This window comes from Pseudorasbora parva, chromosome 7, assembly GCF_024679245.1.
Source record: "Pseudorasbora parva isolate DD20220531a chromosome 7, ASM2467924v1, whole genome shotgun sequence".
NCBI classification, from domain to species: domain Eukaryota; kingdom Metazoa; phylum Chordata; class Actinopteri; order Cypriniformes; family Gobionidae; genus Pseudorasbora; species Pseudorasbora parva.
The window spans coordinates 35,170,621-35,192,616 of record NC_090178.1 but is presented as its reverse complement, the minus strand read 5'-3'; the positions used below and the strand labels follow the sequence as shown (position 1 = coordinate 35,192,616).

General features: G+C 37.6%; 1 protein-coding gene across 4 annotated transcripts in view; it reads right to left on the bottom strand.

Moving 5' to 3' along the window:
• Window positions 1–782: 782 nt before the first annotated feature.
• trak1a (trafficking protein, kinesin binding 1a) overlaps window positions 783–21,996 on the bottom strand; it is a 70,542-nt gene continuing 49,328 nt past the window's right edge. For 3 of the 4 annotated variants that reach the window (XM_067449195.1, XM_067449193.1, XM_067449194.1), the window contains 8 exons: window positions 21,469–21,543; window positions 21,129–21,266; window positions 20,864–20,940; window positions 20,400–20,633; window positions 17,847–18,178; window positions 12,852–13,187; window positions 7,221–7,323; window positions 783–3,298 (listed from right to left, as the gene is read on the bottom strand). In XM_067449195.1, coding sequence (XP_067305296.1) covers window positions 2,533–3,298; window positions 7,221–7,323; window positions 12,852–13,187; window positions 17,847–18,178; window positions 20,400–20,633; window positions 20,864–20,940; window positions 21,129–21,266; window positions 21,469–21,543 — 2,061 coding nt within the window. In that variant the 3' untranslated portion in view covers window positions 783–2,532. Of the gene's footprint in view, window positions 3,299–5,703; window positions 5,793–7,220; window positions 7,324–12,851; window positions 13,188–17,846; window positions 18,179–20,399; window positions 20,634–20,863; window positions 20,941–21,128; window positions 21,267–21,468; window positions 21,544–21,996 lie in introns of all 4 variants that reach the window. The other variant, XM_067449196.1, reaches the window with a different exon arrangement.

The following is a 21,996-nucleotide window of genomic DNA, read 5'->3' as shown; positions in this document are numbered from 1 at the left end:
TTTTGAGTTCATTGAAATTAAAATTTTGAGTTAATACAATAAACATTTTTTGAGCTTCGACAACCTTTATTAAAATATTATTAAAATATTTTGTAAGCTTATTGGGTAATTGTGTGTTTTATTTATGATGATGCAGTGAAACATGTCAAATGGTGCTATTTTCATGATTTATCAATTTTTTTATGTGGTTCAGATACAATAATATTTTGAGTTTCTATTTATTAAACAAATTTCCTTCATTGTATCAACTCAAATTTTTAATTTAAAAAAACTCAAAAATTTAAGGCAACCAGGTTACAGTGTGGAAACTCTCTTCAGCTGGAGAATGTCATCTGAATATCATCACATTGTTATAGCTGGTGCTCTTCAACACCAAGTGGTCTGTTGATCAGTCAGCTGTGGTCTGGTCACAAGCATCTACTCACTCCATGCATATTTGCAAGACAAGGGCCCTAAAGGGTTTCTGTCATCTCAAGATCAAACAATGACGAATTCAGAAACGTGAACTGGCATATTTTGGACCTACACCATATGGATATGTCGTTGCTGGGCTAATATGTAGATTATAAGGACCAGAATTTATAACCAAACCAGCTATGCTGCTGAATCCAAATTGCTGTTGAGCACAAATGTAGAGCTGATCTGCATGCACAATGTTGGTGAGACTCCCTCTTGTGCTCAACAAGGCTAGTGCATCTCATGCTAAAGAATGTTGAGAATGGATATTTGTGGACATATACTTGAACAAAGATTTGATTGCATCAAAATAAGACAACCTCCACTAAATTATCGCAACTGGTTTATTGATCCTGCAAAGGGGAGCTTTTAAAACTCATAAACAAAAACTCCACTTTTCACCAGTGTCAAGTTGTCAATGCTTTTCCATTTTAAATTTTTTTTTCCCTTCAAGTTTAGGTTTTTTTGCTTTTTATATATAAAACGTTAGCAGGTTCAAACTCTTTGCATATTTACCATTTACAATATACAAGTAAAATGTCCTTGCTGATGAAATAACACCATTGAAATCAATGATCAGTCATGGCAGATACCTCTGAAACGCATTCAACGAAGGTCATGCTATGATTAAATGCGCACACACAAATATGCACACGTTTTCACCTAACAAATTTGATTTTGCCTGAACTAAAAGAAAAACCTTTTCTTTAGAATGACTCATGCACTTTCAACTGTATATGCTCCCTCAACAATACATCAAATATAATATATCTTTCAAATATCTGCTTTGTCAGGTAAAAACAATTGTTAAGTCAATACATCACACATAGTTACAGTATTTATGCCAGTGCATACTGTGGCAGGTCAAGCCATTATGATACAGTCTGTCCAAAAAAAAAAAAAAAAAATCAGGCACATTGTATAACTTCCTATTGCACCCTTGAAATCTTTAAAGCTCACAATACATACTTCACTTGCTTTACATATGACACATATCAGTCAGTAGGTTCCAAAACCACAGCAGATGTACAGTATTTTTTTCTTCGGTTTAACCTGACATCCTTTTGACCAATGAAATGTGTTGTGCAATTTTCCCATCAAGTCTTTGATGCTGCAGTTCCACACGCCATGTACATCCACACACATACACGTATAAATAATGTTGGTCTTCAACAAAAGGACATTAAAAGATGACAACATGATTGTGTTTCAAGTTTAAACCTGCTGCCATTTCTTTATGCAGCACCTTCACAGCCCTGTGGTCTCGGTTTCTCTCTGAAGCATTTCATTCAGTCGATTTTTGGGGATGTATAGAGCAGAGTTTGTGCTAATGTGCAAATTATCACCAATTCATGCAAACAGCGCCCTCTACTGAGAGTCATTTTACTGAACTGTGTTATTACACTGTAATGAGTGTTATATTATGCATTAATAAGCCATTTTAGACAATGAACATTACGCTGCATATATTTATTTGTCTGGACTAGATGGAAAAGGCTTCTGTGAAGGTATTTGTACTTAGTAAAAGCAGATTTTCAGCACACTATATGAGCTTGATAAAAAGCAGCACGTCATGGCCTTTAAAAAGTGTCATATCAGACCAAATAATAAATAAGAAATGACAATACTTCATTGTTCACCAATGTTTGGGCTACCATTAGCATTAAGGTGCTATCAGTGCTCTTGCTAGCATCACAAAACTAACACATTTTGAAATGTCACACCGGAAGACCAGATTTAGAAAAAAAAAAAAAATGAATTTCTTGCCTCAAAAAGTGCTTGAACTGGAAATCATTTTGGGGCATGAAGTTTCTGCTCTGTTTGTATGCTACGTTTCCTCACAGCCAGCAAGTGCAAACTGTCACATGACGACAAAAAGCTTGGAATATGCCAAGCTATGTGACAATGCTGAATGAAATGAATTGTATATGTTGGTCAGACGGAGAGAAATCTGTTATAACAAAATAATCTATACAAATATCATCTTAATAACAGGCACTCGAGTTGTCGCAGGGATGATGTACTGTATCAATGCAAATTTAAATAAGAGGCAAAAGGGGACGACAGAGGCAACATTCACTTTTCATTGAGGCTTGTTTGTCTGGGTGGCCCTGGGGCCAATAGCAAGTCCTCACTGGGAGGCCCCGGGCCCTTCATAGCCATACTAGCCCCAACCATAGCTGGGTAACTGCGGTTTCTTCTCATCCCTGAGTTTAGCACTGGCAATCCCCCGATAGGGGAGGTCACGACAGCGTGGGCTCCGAATGGCGGTCCTGGCTTTCCGATCCCTGTGGCCAATGTTCTGGGAGCCAGGCTAAACTTCTTTACCTTGTCCACAAGTCTCAGATTCTGCACACTGACTTCAGTCTGACACTGCGTATCTATTTGAGCCCTTTCGTCCGCCTCCCGCACTTCCTTTAGAATCGAGCTGGCTGGCCGCGAAGCAAGGAAAGTTTCATAGGGGGGGTCTGAGGGGCTGTAGTCTACAGGGAGCACGGGTCTGGTGGGTTTGGACTTGCTGGGGGAGTTTGGAGGGGTGGAAGGGAGCGTGTCCAGACATGTGTTTAAGGGGGTGGCAGTGTGTGATGAGCAGGGGTCTAGTGGATGGGCCCGATCCGCCCGGTCCCAACTAAGAGGGTTATAGACAGATGCAGATATACCTCTCTCTTGTAGGAGGCGCACTAGGCCCAGAGAGGTACTGGTAGTCTTGGTTGAGTCGCGGAGGTTGGTGAAACTCTCCGCCAGGCTGAGGCGCCGAGGCGTGCAGGGGGTGGAAACAGGCGTTGAGCGAAGACTGCTGCTGGACATCACGCAGGAGGTCAGTGATGAACCAGACATAAGACTGAGAAAGAAACAATTGGTTAGTTTGCATTATCTTGCCATATAAGTCACATGCCAAACCATGCAATGGTAATTCTGTGAACACGGTTGAACACACTGAAATATTCAAGGCAATTCAGGAACATTTTGCTCACAAGGAAAGCATGGTTAGTGTGTTTTTTCATTTTAACTGGGATAGATAGGATGTTTTGGATTGTGAGAGTTTAGAATTTCAGCAATAAGGCACGGTTGAAGCACGTTGTTACCCTTATTGTCACCTTATTGTTTTCATAAAACAGTTACCACACAAAACAAATATTAATGCCAAAAAATATGCATCACTATATGCAACTTTAATGAAGTAAAATCACTAAAAGCCTTCTTTCGCTAGAAAAAAAAAAGTCCCCAACCATGAACAGCAACAGAACTTATATTATCACGCCATTAGATGTTGACAAAAGCCATATTCAGACGGTAATTGTTTCTCATGTGGACGTCCATAAAAATAAATTTGCTTGCCACCTATTCCATGCCATTTATTCACGGCGGATGAGCGAGTTTTGTGATCCTGCGCACCAGTGAATATGCTCACCGTGGTCAGTCGAATGATTGTTTGCTGTAAAAATGTCATATGCTTGGAATAATAAGAATAAAATCCTATTTAATTTAATAATGGGAAAATATTAATTATGTTTAAAAAAAGGAAAATGTAATTTTAAAAACTTGAAAATGAGCGGAAATAAGTTAATACAATGCTTAAAATTGTACCTATACACCGTTAATTACTGCTGTAATAACAGCCCATTTCAAATGTTTTTCTTCTCTTTCTCTTTTGAGCGGTGATGAAAGCTATTCTTGTAAATACTTTCCAGCATTTCAGTAAAAAAAGTGTAGTCTAGATCTTTAAAATGCATCCAAATTACAAGGAAACGCAACAATATGATGCTTCGTAGGGGTCAAAAAGGATATAAACAGTTAATTTTAAAGCAATCTTTTCTTGAAAACTCAGAGATGTGGATTTGGACGGCAATTACATCACTACACGACCTTGGTGTTTGTAAAAAAAAAAACAGTAGGTAATTCGGTTGGGGAACAACACTGACATTCTGGATTCTGACGGCAATAAAATCAGAGACTAGCCCCTGTAAATGATGAAAATACCTTACGACCCCACGAGAAACAATTACCGTCCGAATAGGGCTAAAGAATGTGTTTATGATTTAGTCAGTCAGTAGAAAAGACTTTTATATTGAAAGGACCGAAACTAATGAAGAACGGAACAAGATGCAACAGATAAATGCTTTGACTAGCGCAGTCAGTGTCAGGACACGGGAAACCCCCTTAAGTCTTAAAAGGACGCTGAGAAGATATCTCAGCGGCCATTCAAACTGATTTTTTATAATGAACATGGGACTGACCTGAAGGAAAATGCTAAATCTAAATGCAGGTAATACACTCGCTCACTTGATCTCTCTCTCAATAGTCTTCTATATAATACAGAAAGTTTCAATGAGCAATATCAATGAGAACAAAAATATCTTAAGTTGCTGAGAGTGGTTGCTATGGGTGTTGTGTAGTGATACACAGAACCATTGGGTGAAGCGGTCATTGCCGACCAATCAGAATCATGGACTGGAGTTAGCAGTTTTATAAAAGAATATAAAGTGGCCCTAAAACTAAAAGCTACACTGAATACTATATGAATTAGGGCTGCATGATTTCATCGGAGCAGAATTTACTGCATTTACTGCTCACTTTGAAACATGCAGTGCATATATTTATTTAATTAAATTGCTGCCTTTGCAAAGTTGATTTTTGCCGTATCACGATATCATTTAATTTAAAATAATCATGCAGTCCCAATATGAATTTTAATGCAGAAAAGGAATTTTGCAATATATTAAACCAACTGGCATCTTCAAATAAATGATGCCTTGTCTTACAAAAACTTTTAATTACTTTTTTTTGGTAACTACAGGTAAATAAATAAATTCATTTATTGTGGCAAATACTCTTATCCAAAGCAACTTCTAACCAAAATCTAACCAAGACCTTGTCGTTAATAGCACCTTGCTCTACTGTTTGAGCTACAGGAACACAATTGATAATTTTAGGTTAATATCTAATGCAATGGCACTCATGCATTATAATTTTGGAGGTAAATTCTTAACATTTTGTCCTCTCACGGACTCTGTGTGTACCGTAAATCAGTGGTAAAGTACACAGATAAAACCATAGATTTATACACAGTTTGTATGATAGGTCACGTCACACTGCATATAGCCTCCCACAAAAAGGTTCTAGTGTTAGTTGAGAAACATCCAACAGGTCAGTCAGTTAGAGTGGTTTGTGTTTGGTTAGAGAATAGCATACTCTCATGACACAAGTTCTAATCAGGACTAGGCAGGTCATGCTATTCATCCTCACCCCCAGGGGGTGCTGGTCAGTGAGTGTGCTCTAAGCCCGTCACCAGAACAACATGATAGAGAGCCGCCTCATCATCCTCGTCATATGACCTGCAGTAGAAGCCAATCACACAGCTGTACAGTATGGCTGCTATAAACACAAGCTATTTGTAAGGTGCCATTGGTCAGGTACCCTCAATACAGATGGTGATATAATGTTGAAGATTTTGTATGCTGATCTTTCATGGAAAACCTGAATGATTTCAATAAATTTTATATTATTTAGGACTGCAATTAGGTCTGGGTTTCAAATTTCATAATTTGATTTTATTTTATTTCACAAGTGCTTGATTTGATTTGATTATTATCTTCAACTGGTTTAAATGACCATATTGATTCATTTGAATATACAATATATCAGGGACAGTACATGTGAATTTTTCTCAGAAAAAAACAAACAAAAAACTCAACAAAAGCTGTAAACTATACAGGGCATCCAGTCAGTTTGGTACATTACTATAATATTAATGGTTCTAATTACCAACAGAGTCCAAAATCACTTTAAACAGGCTATTAAAAACGTGTTCTATGTTGAATTATGTTTTTTAAAACATATGTGCAGAGCGTTACATCATATTGTGTCCTTTTGATTCTTTATTTGAGGAAAACGGAAGAGAAGACGATGCTGAATAAAGTCGTAGTTTTTGTTATTTTTGGACAAAAATGTATTTTCGATGCTTCAAAAGAGTTTAACTAACCAACTGATGTCACATATGGACAACTTTGATGATGTTTTCATTACCTTTCTGGACATGGACAGCAAAGTGTGCATACACTTACATTCAAAGGACAGAAAGCCCTCGGACTAAATCGAAAATATCTTAAACTCTGTTCTGAGGATACTGGGGTGAGTCATTAATGAAATACATTTATTTTTTGGGTGAACTAACCCTTTAGAGGCTTAATTTATGTCACGTAGACCGGTCCATTGCATTACGATTGCAAGCAGTATCAATAAAGTCGAAAATATGATATGCAGTCAAATGTCCTGAATATGCGGGGAGTATTCTCCCTGATACACTTGTTGTGCTTCGTCGAGTTTTGACATGTTTTATACACTCGATATTGTTTCAGCTCTAGAAGCCTCTCAGATATGATAATGACTAGTAACTGGCCTGTCTGACCAATCAGAGCGGAGTAGGCTTGTGGAAAGGAAGGGTTTAGAGAGACTGAATCTTCAAACGAACCGTTTTTAGACTCTGAGAAATAAGGTGATGTGCAATGTATGAGAAAATCAAAGTGTTTTTTGACCTCAGTAGCATGCATACCTATTCTAAGAGACCTCCAAAACAAAATGAGGAAACTTTAAAATAGCGTAATAGAGGCACTTTCAGGGTACAGCCTAGTGACACACTGTTGTAGTCCTAAAGGTCATTTCTTTTGCACATATTTATGGCAGTGTATTTATTAGGTGTCTAATATTATCCATGAACCAATAGTTGTTAGGATGGTATTATGAAAAGACCACACTCTATTTACCTGGGTGTGACTCTGGTGAGTTCATCTGAAGGGTGCAGTATCCTGCAGGTGGTGAAGGTGTACGTGGAGCTGGTGTGAGACATACATTTACCAGGAAAATGCACTGAGGAGAGTAAGAGAGGAGAGACAAATATCAGCACACAACACCACAAACAAACTAATGTAAACTAAGGAAATTAAAACTGCGTCAGGATCTGAGGAGACCTAATGCAATGTAGCGTGGTATACTGCAAAATTGTTTAATTGCAGTACAAATCATGAGTTTGTGGTGGTATGATTCATCCTGATGAAGTTTTAAATAGATTCACACAGTAGGAGAGAACAGTGGGAAAGAAGAAAGATCAAATGATAAATTCCATTATCAGCTAGAATTATGTTTTTATGTAAGAAACATTAATTGTCTTTAAAGGGACAGTTTCTCCCAAATCAAACCAAATGAAACTAAAGCAATAAACAAACATGCGATATTCACACAATATCTTCTCTATACATCTTTTGCAGTTAATAGCATGTACTGTATGTGAGCCTTGTGTATACATCTCCAGATAAACTGGGGCTGTCAGTGTGTGTGTGTGTGTGTGTGTGGCTGACAAGTTTGACTTTGAAAGCATGTGGAGTGCGTTTGTGTAGCTACATGTGGCGTCAATGTGACCTCTGTCCAGTGACTTAAGAGTATGTTCACTCACATGACTGCGACTCACACCTCCCTGTTTTTAATAGAACTCTGTAACATGATCCTTTAAAACACACTCTAGCTGGACGTTACACGCTGGGGCTCCTGTTGGGACTGTGTGATGTGTGCCAAAGGGACGTGTATGTGTTGTACACACACTCTGTGCCCTCGGGGTGGATGCCAAACCTAAATCTCACATACAGGTTTACCAGGGGACAAGTAGGCTTGCATATGTGTGTGTGTGTGGAGAGAGAGAGTGAATAAATAAATATTTATATGTTTCCCCTCCACCAGGCATTATAAAAAGATAAGGGGAAAAAGAATTAGCTGAGAAGAGTAAGGAGTCTGGAAATTTAACGAGTGCTGAAAATGAGAATCAAGTCTAGAAGCACACACTTATCACTTATTATTATATTCATATTCATAAGTATCGGAGAGTAGACCAACTAATAATATATAGTATCAATGATTTGTTGTGAAGTATTAAAGGGTTACTATCATAAAGCCTGCCAAAACCATGCCTGTGTCTGCAAAATGCAAAATAAAATAAAATAAAAAAATTGTCTTGCATAAAGTTATGTTTGTTTTTTGTTTGTTTGTTTGTTTTTTTAGGATCATTCAGATTCCCATTGCTATACTGCAATACATTAGTATTCTTCAATATTTAAATTGTATATAAACATAATTATTAAAATGTAATTCAATTCAAATTAAATTATAAAAGTATGTGTTATTTTATTATTATTGTTAATAATAATAATAATAATAATAATAATTTTGGGATGATAACCTAATAATAATCACTCTTTGAACAACGAGCATAACAAACGGAAATGATGACACATTATACTAGGGGTGTGCATTGGCACTGCCTTCACGATTCGATTCGATTACGATTCACCAGGTAACGATTCGATTCAATTCGATTCTACGATGCATTGTGATGCATCAAAATTCTACTGCACACAAAGCAAATTTTTCATCAGTCATGAGGCAATACAAGCAGATATTAAACAACAGATTGTATTGGCTGCTGTGTGTCTCCTGTATCTTTGACATAAAAGTTATTAAATAAAATAAAATGTAATTAAATAAAATTAAATAAAATGCAATTAACCCTTAAATGCATGACTGTTTCACCAAACATTCTTACATATTCAGGTCGTTAGCGACCCAGATCTATATTTAACATGGATAGACCTCTACCTGTCGTGATAATATATAAAACTCCTGATTTTAGAGTAACAGCTACAGAAGAATAAAATAAAACCTATTTCGTTACCTTTTGGAGCTCGGAAGGATTCAGTTTGAGCAGATGTTTAATACCATCATCATATGACCTCGTCAGAGCTCGTTTACCATATTCAGCATCTGCTCATATTCGCGATCTCCAGCATATTCTCAAAACTCATTTTCAATGTCTTCAAAATCAATATTTTGATCACTGACAGCTTCTTGACCACATCCATCATCAAGAGACAGTGACACTAACATATGATTGTGTTTAGTACTTGCTCTCTGAAGTAAATCACTAACCCATTTCAAGTTTTGCAGATTATAATTATTGTTTCGTTTTCTGTCAGAGGTAACGATGAGTGAAACGTCACTTCATCATTGGGTATCAGACATTGCCACCTTGTGGAATAAAGGTGAATTGCGCCGTATTTCGTCATTATAGATTAATTTATTATTGTGCAAAAAATATATATACGTACAATCCTACACACCTCGGGTCGTTAGCGCGTTTTTAATAACCCGTCTATCGCGGTCATCTCCCTCCGCCTCAGCCATCTTCCTTGTTGTTGTTGTTATTCTCCCGGAACCGGAAGTATTTGAAACTTCACAACTTTATCGTCCGCCAGAAAATAAACAGTGACATAATCGATTATGGCACTTTGCCACATCGATGCTGAATCGTTCATGCCCCGCATCGTGATGCATCGCCGAATCGATTATTGTTGACACCCCTACATTATACGTAATAAAACTGGGGGTAGGGATTTTTTAATTGTAATCGATAGGTCACAATGTTAAAAATCTTAGCAAAAATGGTTCCAAAAACGTGACCCAAGCTGAAAGGTAACCCCTGGAAGAAATGTGTTACTGCTGTTACTTTATTTATCATAGAAACTTAAATTTATATTATATTTTATATTATATATTTAATATATACTATTATATACTATTATATTATATACTATTATATTATATTATATTATATTATATTATATTATATTATATTATATTATATTATATTATATTATATTTATTTATACATAGATACATAAGGCATGTTCACACTTCAGTTCGGTTTGCTTTCCTTTGGTCCGGAACCAAAAAACAACAAGAAAATTGATTCCTGGTTCACTTAGTATTTTAACTCCGAACTTAAAGATACGGAACCTGAAGGCAAAAGGATGAGTTCAGACTTTATCTGCTTTTTTAACGTATATTTCGCGGTGATGGACCTTACCAAACATCCAAAACAATGCTGCATTGCTGTGTGCTGGACTAAATGTGCTAAAAATATGGTGTTTTGACCAGCTGAGAACTCACAAAGATCTTATTAACTGTGTACAGGAGTCAAAACAGCGACGGGAATCCCTCCGTCACACACAGAAACGAAGATTTGCTTCGGTTCTGATGCCTGTACTGAACGGTGACGGGCAACATCACGACTACGACGAGAAAAAACACTGATGCTCGAGCATTCTGTCCTTTTTAGGGTCGCATCTTGTGACATCATGTCCTGTTTTTGGTTTGTTTGGTGTTGCGTTCATATTTCAATTGAACCGCGATGGTTCGTTTAGTAGCGGACTGAGACCCATTTTTCAGACATCTTGGTTCACTTGTTTGGTGCGCATGAACAGAGCAATTGCACCAGTTTTTGTTTTAATTGAACCAAACATGTCAAGTGTAAACACACACCCTTAAAGGGATAGTTCACCCAAAAATGAAAATGTGATGTTTATCTGCTTACCCCCAGTGCATTCAAATTGTAGGTGTCTTTGTTTCTTCAATAGAACACAAATGAAGATTTTTAACTTCAACCATTTCAGTCTGCCAGTCATAATGCATATGAATGGGTAACTCTATGAGAGTAAAAAAAAACAAAAAAAAAACATACTTAAGCACTATTCGCACGGGAGTAGTATTATCTAGGGACCTCTGTGATTTAGAAATGACTCCCCCACATCTGAGTTTTCCGTGGCGCATTCGCACGGGATAAGCAAAGCCTGTGATTTTACTCGAATTTACTGACTTCTCCCGGATATGATGTCAAGACTTTATTGTTAAATAGACGTTATAGATATAGCTGTATGAAATCATAAACAGGCATTGATATCGTTTCGATTATTTTATAGTAATAAATAAACAATTTAGTTCTGTTAGATAACAGACACCATGAACTGAGCAGACCAGCGGCAGGAATCAGATTTCATTTATCACGAGTGAGAAGCTGACACACGGCGGATGATTCAGTTTCAATTCTAAATAAAAAGCGCCTATTTAAACGATCTTGACAATGTACTGTTCTGTTTTTCATTAAGAATAGTATTGATGTTAATATTAAACACACCATTCAATCAGTTTACTCCCAAATTGGTACTCATTCTAAAATGAAAGTATAATCCGTGCGGCTGCATGGGAATTCATAACGGTGCGCATTATGAATGCAGACTCCATTCTCCGTGAAAGATAAAGATAGAAATGCTCACAGGGAAAAAAAAAACCTTGCAAAAATTACATACGATCCGCCTAATCCTGGCCAAATCACAGAGATGTCGATTCGCACGGGACTACTATTATCACAGGATCTCGGTGTTCGGCGAAAAATGGTAGGTAATTTGCGGGGGAATTTTTACTTTTGCACGGGATTATGATCACAGACATTCTCTGAAATTATTACAAATCACTAGAGGTCCCTAGATAATACTAGTCCCGTGCAAATAGGGCTTTAGACAACATGCACAAAAACCCTACAGCTCGTGACGGCACATTGATGTCTTAAGACACGAACCGATCAGTTTCTGTGAGAAACACAACAGTATTTATGTTATTTTTACCTCCAGACGAATCTCATCTAGTGTTCCCATCTGCTAATACTTCAGTCTGGTAAGGTCAAACTGGCTCATTCATAGATATATATTATGTAGATGCCTCATTCGGCTGATCTGCGCAGGCACTAATAAGGAATCTATATTTACCTATCTATACATCTGATCGCACAAGTTTGACCTTACCAGACAGAAGCAATAGCGGATGGGAACACTAGATGAGATTAGTTTGGATATGAGGTAAAAAACAAAAACAAAAAAAAACATAAATACTGTTCGTTTTTTCACAGAAACCGATCGGTTCATGTCTTAAGACATCATTGTGTTGTCAGGAGCAGCAGGGTTTGTGTGCATGTTGTCTAAGCATGTTTTTTTTTTACTTTAGTTGTTACCCATTCACATGCATTATGACTGGCAGACTGCAACGGTTGAATTTAAAAATCTTCATTTGTGTTTTACTGAAGAAAAAAACATCTTGGATGGACTGGGGGATGCACTAAGCAGATAAACATCACATTTTCATTTTTGGGTGAACTTTCCCTTTAAAGTATTTCAACTTTATGTATTCTAGAGTATTCCATAGACTGATTTCTCATTTTCCAGCACAAGGAGCCAGAGAGATGACAGGCAGAATGACAGTATAATATATAAAAAAAATGACTATACTCAAAAGAACATGGCAGCCTTCTTCAGGGGTGAGGTAGTGGTTGGTGTGCAGTGGGTGTGTGCCTGCAGATGAACAAGGAGAGAACCAGCTCTTCCTATAGACCCTCACAGGCACAATACAACCGGGGCTTATGGATACTCCACTGGGGCATCGGTCTGTTTTATAGTGAGGCATTATGATCCCACCACCCTAAGCCTGTCCAGAGGGTTAGTGAGGTTATGAGGGTCCCTCACCAGATGAGACCTCTTCCTCTCTAGCCTTCATTCGGTCTGGCCCCACTCCAGGGGTCCCTCCATTTTCTCGGAGCTGCTCTTCCTGGTTGTCAGGATTGTTGGCACGGGGTCGTCGCAAAGCAGGCGAGCAAGGCAGAGAATCCAGGCAAGAGGTAGAGATAACGGATTGGGAACGCTGTCCTGGCTCATCTTCCTCCAGGTCGGTGAATTGGTACACCTCCTCCAGGTCCAGCTCCAGGGGTCGGAAGCCCTTGGTCACAACACCCGGCCGTGTGTCCAGGATGCCGCCCAGGTGTGGCTGCGCAAGCTGCTGCCAAGCGTGCAGAGTGGCCGAACCTGAGGATTGGAGGGAACGAGAACACAGATCAAAAACAAATTGCCACACAACACACTGAATATGTAGTGAGATAATGAATTTGAGGTGACATTCATGAAGTGTGACGTCATATACATAAGAGTGATTGGACTCTGTGGAATTTCAGATCGGTCTGATTGATTTAAACTTAGCATCCAATGTTGTCCAAGAGAAAACAGACAGCATGAGATCGCTTGCCTCAGAAATGTGTCAAAACAAGAAAGTACTATTGGATGATCATTGAGCATGTGTCATCGATAAATAATCGGATTACGCACAAAACTCTGCAATACTAAGAGTGAAAACCAATTGGTTTCAATGCTGAGAATGTCTCGGTTACGTATGGTAACCCTCGTTCCCTGAAGGAGGGAACAGAGACGTACGTCGGTGACTGACGAATTGGGACGTATGTCGTAGTGACCGACTGAAAGGGAACGTCTCGGTTACGTATGGTAACCCTCGTTCCCTGAAGGAGGGAACGGAGACGTACGTCGCTGACCGACGAATTGGGACGTACATCGTAGTGACCGGCTGAAAGGGAACGTCTCGGTTACGTATGGTCACCCTCGTTCCCTGAAGGAGGGAACGGAGACGTATGTCCCAATTCGTCGGTCACCGACGTACGTCGTAGTGACCGACTGAAAGGGAACTGATTTATATGTGTTTATATTGCAGTATGTGTTCCAGTACATTTAACAAAATATATATTTTAGAGGCAACCAGATGTGGAGACATGCATCATAATTATATTGCTTATATCTGTTGCTTTCTGATTATAGTTACTTATCTTATTTATATACTCAATTTAATAAGTGCCCTGGAAAATAGCTCTTGAGGAGTAAACAGAGTTAAATTCCATGATATGCTAACTCTGCTATGGATATATTAAAGCAAGAAAAGAAAGAGAAAAAGGAGGGAGAAAATAAAGTTGTGTTTATTAGAGAGGCATAAACACACTAAAAGACAAAAAGGTAAGAAAATGATTTCAAACATCCAAACTGAAAACTGACAAGAGACACAGGAGGAGTAAACAGTAATGAACACAGTGGGGGAAACAGGGGCTCAAGTCAAACAATATTCCTTTAGGAGCTAATCTGTCAGATTACTTGCTAGTACCATTGAAAAATGTTCAATATGGTAAACAAATCAGAAGAAAACAGAGGAATCCCTCATTAAAATGTTTTCTGCAATTCCTAGGTTTTACTTTTGGGCAGGCAATGTCAGACAGCTTAGCTCTAGAAGTTATAACCAGCAGGGGGCGCTAGAGGTGTAATTATGAGATCACCACAGTAGCTGTAATCATGCTGAGGTTAAAGGGATAGTTCACCCAAAAATGAAAATTCTGTCATCATGTACTCACCCTCAAGTTGTTCCAAACCTGTATGAGTTTCTTTGTTCTGCTGAACACAAAAAAATATATATATTTGGAAGAAAGTTTGTAAAAAGCAGAGAGAACAACGATTCACTACCATAGTAGGGGGACAAAATACTATTGTAGTGATTGGTTGTTCTATCTGCTTCGTTACAAACATTCTTCAAAACATATTTTTTGTGTTCTTCAGAACAAAGAAACTCATACAGGTTTGGAACAACTTGAGGGTGAATAAAATGATGACGGCATTTTCATTTGTGGGTGAACTATCCATTTAAGTTTAAATAAAATAAAATAGACAAACTACAATCAGTTGTAACTGTGTTATATACAACTAAATGAATTCCATCATCTCATTGTTGGCGTAAAACTGAAAATCTACACCGAAAACGAGAAGGGAAAGATATACATTCAACTTTGAGGAGGTATGTGTTCGGCTTTCTTTGCAAATGAGCAACACCATTTTAACACGCGTCTTTTAAAATATGTAACAAAGTGCATAGTGGGTAGTTTTATGCTTACAAAGGTCAGTTTGCTGACTCAGTATTCACTCTCTTTATAATGGTAAGTGTGATGTGTCTAAGGCCTTGACACACTGTGAAGGTTCAGGAGTGACAACCACATTTACATACAGAAGCAAATCCTAATCGCCCATGTGTGTACAGAACATACACTTGCCGGTAACTGGAGCAATATTCTGGCATCTAGTTTGCTTGGTTTCCACTATTTTTGACCAAAGAAATATAGTGAACAAAGACTTGTTATGCTCTACAAGTGTTGCCATGTCCACTAATTATAAGTGTTTTTGGCCTTGGCTCATAACGTAATACAATTTAGGGATTTATTAAACTGGGAAGGTGGAACATGAATGGTTGAATATTCAATTTGAATGTTTTTGATTTATTTTGGCTGATAATGTGCTTGTTCTTTGCAACATGAACGAGTCAAGACATGCAGAAAGAGAGACGTCTCGGGTGTGTTTAAATATATCAACGACTAGTTGTTCAGTTCTGCACAATTCATAGAAAAGTGGCTCATTGTGACAGTTTGGTGGATTTTTGACTGGGTCTTTGCAGGTCTTTGTAATATAAATAGTAATTACATTTAATTTATACTTTATTTTGACAGATACATACTATTTACACCTCAGTATTGTTGTACATAACAGGATGAAAAAATAACAGAGTGTGAATTATTCATTTTTATTTAAATTATTAAATGGATGCTGCCTTAAAGGAACACTAACACCTATCCCTAACCCTACCCAATAAATGCTTTTATTATAATTAAACATTTTGTTTAAAGGTGCTCTATGCCAGGACCGAGTGTTGTGGAGCTGAGCACGGCTGCTGGAGTGATTGTTATACAAACACACGGCTCACGAGCACCGGGACTTTTATAATGACGGGACGGGACACAGTCGCCGGGTGCCTGCAGTATTTCTGCTCTTCCGGTTATGATTATGAGGTAATGCAGCTCTGTTTATTATATTAGATACATTTAAGTGTGTTGAAAATGATGTTATGACATTACTCCGTGCGTACACTTGTTCACACTGCTAAGAGTACAGCGCTTCTGCCAAATAAAACACGACACCGAGGGTAGCGCAGATATGATGCAATTGACAGGCGACTTCCTCAAACACTATGCTGACACATCCCGGTCCTTAGTTAAAATAGCAATTTTCTCACAATTTATAAATAGTTGGAAACATTTGGGATGTTGTAGTTACTTAACTGAACAATATATATAACACTGGCCTAATGGTTTTTTGATATTTTACTGCAAAAATATTACAGAGTGCACCTTTAATTATAATAATGGCACTTTATTTCCACATTTAGAACATTTTCTTAATTTTGATTGAAAATAAATGCCTTTCTGATGTGATTTGTGATGAAAGAGAGAAGAGCAAGCTCTGCAAAAAGCTGATTCGAACCCGTGTTCGATCGTGACAAAACAATGATCCATTAGCCATACACTTTACTGATTGTGCCGCTGAGAATGTTGAGACGGGCGTTTTTTTTATTTTTTTTATCTTGTTCGTCACAGCCAGGCATTGTTAGGCGAAGCCTAACTTGCAAACAAGGCACGCTATTTGCACTTAGTGTGAATAGACACTTTCTACTCACTACTACTCACTAGTCTTTTCAGAGGGAGAAATGTCTGTCTATCATAAAAAACACTGGGGTCAAGCTTAGGCTAGTATAACCTAATAACCCTGACCAAATATTTAATATTTCACATTCACATTCCATGGAACTTATCCTCCCTGTTACATGACAATGCAATTGACATTAAGCTAATAAAGGCCATTACTCACTAAGAAAGAACATGCAAGCAGAAGATCAACATTTAGAACCATTTTGAATCGATATATAAAATCTATTTATAAAAAAACAAAAATCACATCCAGTAAATTGACAACAGGGTGGACATGCTATTTTTGTGCTAGTAGATAAGTCACCTAATAATAAGGGAAAAAGTTAATGTTTATGACTGTTTCCTACTTTATTCTTGGAGTTGCTTTCTCTCCAAGTGATGATGTCACTTCTAGAAAGTCATGTAATTTAGGGCATACGCTTATGATTTTAACGGGTAGATAGCACCAATAGAACTGGAGGTTTGAGGGACATTAACACATTTAATGTATCGCAATGTATGTATCAAAATAAATTGTCTTGTATGTCAAAGACAGTAAGTGGCATGCACATACTAATTCTTAAATTGTTCATTGAGAAATATATATGTAAGCTTTATTTCAAAGTGAAAACATGTTTGGGAAATTGCCTGTCAAGTGCTTAAAAAAGTTTTGTTTTAATTATTATTACTCTTAGGTACTAATCATTATGAAGTTTTATTCATTGGGGTACATCTATGCATGAAAAACCATGTGACGTTAAAGTTGCTTAACATTTTATGTAAAATATGCTGTATTGTTTCATGGGGACATACAATCCACCAAACTGTAGCAATGACCCAAATGCGATTGTAACAACTTGAATTTTCCCGGAGATAATTTGGTTGTAAAATGTGGTCGCCGCTTCCATAAATGACTGAAATCTTTGAGTACAGAACAGGATTAAAGCACTTAAAGGTGAAGTGGCCTGTAGTATGTATGTAGCCTATATCTCAAACCAGCAGCGAGGCTGTGTGTGTCTGAAATAGAAGGAGTGTTGTGTAGACAGATCCTCAGCACTGTGATGCATTAACGCCCACAGGGCATCAAACAGTAAGAGGGTGAAAGGCCTGGCTTTGGCTCGGTCACCTTCCAGAGGCTTGACGATCTGGAGTTTCTCCGGCAGGTAGGATCGGGCGCTGTAGATGGAGTAAACCGAGTGCAGGGTGCCCAGAGACATGATGCTGTCTGCCGGAGTAAGAGGACCACCGTCTTCACTGCCACTGCCAACATCTCTGTCCTCGTATAATTCGCTTTTTTCTTCTGCCAGGGCGTTGAGTTTACGCTCTCGCTCATCCTCAAAGAAGCGCCGCTCGCTAAGGTAGTTGTCCCGTCGAAGGGAAAGGCGACGCAGTGCCGCCTCCAGGTCATGGGAGCCAGGTGTGCCAGGCGTGCCAGGCTTTCGGTTGGAGTCGTTAGAGCTAGAACAAATATTACAGGAAAATATCAATATAATATGGTACCATGTCAACTAATCTCATTTAAAAAAAAAAAAATTTTTATTTTTATTTTTTATCAGTTCTTTCATGGTTATAGCCATAGAAGAATAATTTCGGGTCCCCCTAAAAACCTTTCAGTGTGAATAACATTTGAATAAATGTAAAGAACCCTTTTCCACTTTAAAGAACCTTTTGTGCAATGAAAATGTCCTATGGATGTTAAAGGTTCTTCATTGAACCATAGAAGCCAAAAAGGAACCTTTATTTTAAGAAAGTAATGAAGAACTTCCACACACACACGCACACACGCACGCACGCACGCACGCACGCACCTGTTTACCTAAATGTAATGACTTCTATTGTTTTAATATAAATAGAATCAATAAACAAATATTAAAATTCTTAACAATACAGATAAGCTGATAATTGTTTCCATGTTACTATATAATGTTAATGTACGATAAATTACAAATTATATTTATTATATAATATAATGATATTTTGATACTATTTAAGGATACTACTTTTAAAATAGAAAACTGAAGTTACATTAAAGTCAACTTTTAAGTGCTACTAGTGAATTTGCGGGGTCACAATATTATAACATACAGAATTAAAAAAAAAAATTAATTCTGAGATTTACTAAATATTACATACAATATTAGCAAAGCCAGACAGTAACAGAGTATATTTACTTGAGTACAGTACTTAAGTACAATTTTGCGGAATCTGTACTTTACTTGAGTATCATTTTTGGGGATTACTCATGACTTTACTCAAGTACATTTGAGAGGCAAATATTGTACTCTTTACTCCACGACATTTCTATCCATAACCGTAAGTACCTGTTACTACTAAATAAACAAAAACAGGAAACTCGGAAACCCTCAATTTGCTGTTTCCCTTTTAAACGTGATTGGATTGTGGAGGTGCCACTGATTGGGACAGCCTATCAGCAATCTCCTTCAGCATTCCACCAAAGTTAACTCCATGGTCAGATTTAGATAAGAGATGAAACCATGGATGAAACAATGGATGAAAATACAGCAGGTCCATCCCTGGAATGTGCCAACCCATGATGTTCTTGAGTATGCTGTGTTTTTAACAGTCAGGTTCAAATGTGGGTGCAAAAAATCCCTTGCCAAGGTTTGTCAGAGCATTGCCCTTGTGCTATTGCCTTGTGGGCAAGTGAGAAATGTTAAATAAAGCAACATGGTAAAAAGATGAAAATTACTTGATTTTACTTTCAATTCCTTTGACATTTTCCAAGGTATTAACATTAAAGATTTTCATAACTCCAAGTAGGTAGTTTCTGTACATAAATGTAAGCACTTTGGCAGTAGCAATGCAGTATTTAGTAAATGTACTCTTGATACTCAAGTACTTTATTACTTTTACTCAAGAAGACATTTGACTGTAGTACTTTACTTGTACTTAAGTAAAATTTAGCAAGGGTTATCGGTACTTTTACTCAAGTAATGAAGCTGTGTACTCCGTCCGCCTCTGGTTATTAGATTATTAGCGTTTTCAAAGATGATTCAATAACAAGCTTTAGTTCAAGTTATAGTTACTACAAAGTAGCCCAAAGACTAACCCAAACATTAAAAGTAACCACGAAATACAGTAAAAACAGTAAATGTCTGAAATATTATCAGCATCATTTCTCCAGTCTTCAGTGTCACATGATCCTTCAGAAATCTAAACTTATCTAATATGCTGATCTCAGTTCTCACCGATCATTAAAGTCTAACTATTTCGAACTTTTTACCGGTACAAAAGCTTAAAAGTCTGAGGTCAGTACGATTTTTTAAAGAAATTAATACTTTTTTTTATTTATGAAGTAAATTGCTCAAAAACATTACTTATACAATATTACAAAAAAGATTGTATATCACATACAGTAAATGCTGTTGTATTATTTCTCAATATTACTGTTGTTACTTTATTTTTGATCAAATAAATGATGAGCCACTTATTTCAAAAACATTCAAAACCCTTACTGGCATGCACGGCACAACACAACACAACACAACACAACACAACACAACACAACACAACACAACACAACACAACACAACACAACACAACACAACACAACACAACACAACACAACACAACACAACACAACACAACCCAACACAACCCAACACAACACAACACAACACATTTCTATCATCGTGAAAATCGCGTTTGATGCTCTTACCCATCTTGAGGTGACTGGGTTTCCAGCAGCATACTGCTAGTGCGGTTGTCCATCTCAACACCGTCCCCTCCGTACATGCTCGATCGGGGCGTGCTCAAACAACTAGAACGCCTGGAGTTCATAGAGGACGTCTGATTGGACCCTGGGATGTTCATAGGGGACGGGCCCAAGGAGCGTTGCCGAACCGTCTGGTTGATGTTACGCACCGTCTCAAAGACACGTTTTGGGTGCAACCTGGAAAAAAAGACAATTACTTTTCTTTCTTTAAGAAGATCACATAGATTAAAATGACACCCTTGAAGGATTTGAATCTACAAACTAAGCGAAACTGATGAAAATGTTACAGGAAAACATTTTAAACACACACATATATATATATATTACATAACTAAATTTGACTGCATGCAAATCCTTAACTTATGCAGAATATAAGGCAGGACACAGGAAATGACACACAAACATGCCTTTGTTCCTCTACGTCAGGATCAGACATCTGAATCTCTTTCCTCATGGTGCCTTCAATTTCAGCAGCTAAAGAGTCCTGTTACACACAGAACAAACACACCATTAGCCAGGGGGATAAGAGCAATAGTGTATATTATCATTATTTGTTTAATCATTTTTCACAGTATTACTGCTACGACATGCTGTACTGCAGAATGTTCACCTATTTGTAGTCAGACAAAGACTCACAAAAGCATACTAGTGTCCTTGTTGTGTGTTTCTCACCATGGGGAACAGGCCGAGTGAGTGGAATCGTCGCGGTGTACTGAGAGGCAGCGTTTTATTCCTGAAGTTCTTCAGTTCCTCCTGAGCTTCATGAAGCATCTCCATACACTCAGCATATTTATCCTCCAGCTCTCTCAGCTAGAGAAAGACACAGATAAAGACTGAGATAAAGACACTGATGGCAGATAAAAACAGCAGTAAAAATCATTTAATCAGACATATATCATGGATTCAAATCAAATATTCACACCTTTCATTTTGATAATGCAGTATTTTAGTTGAATTACAGTTTGCGGATATGCTGGTAGAGATGTGGTATGTTTGAAAGTGTGCATGTTACCTCTGCTGTTAGTGCTCTTTGGGCATCTTTAGCAGCTCCCAGATGCTGGGTGAGCTCTTCATTTTCTACTGCATACTGAAAAATTACACATGAACAACAAGTGTGCTTCTTATAACTGACAGTACAAACTAAATGAAATGAGAAAACAAGAATGTTTCATTACTACATTTCATATTATGAATAGCACAGAACACAATAGCATGAAATAGCATCCTAAATTAAAAATAAAGAACCGAACCCTAAAATAAAGTGTTACCCTATTAACTTAAAATATATTGTTCTTATACATGATATAATCAACATTTGTAAATTAACATTTTTTAATTTGACTATGCTGTTCGCAATGCTTCATGGGATTGTAGTTGTCCTCATTAAGGTTTAGTGCAAACCCTCTTTTGGCATTCAAAAATTACAGTCAGGATTTACTAAAGACATGCAGTAACACTAGAAAGGCGTGGACAGGGTTATTTTTGCAGCTGACCTTATTGCATATGCATTTGTAGGAGTTTCCCTTTCAGGCACAACATT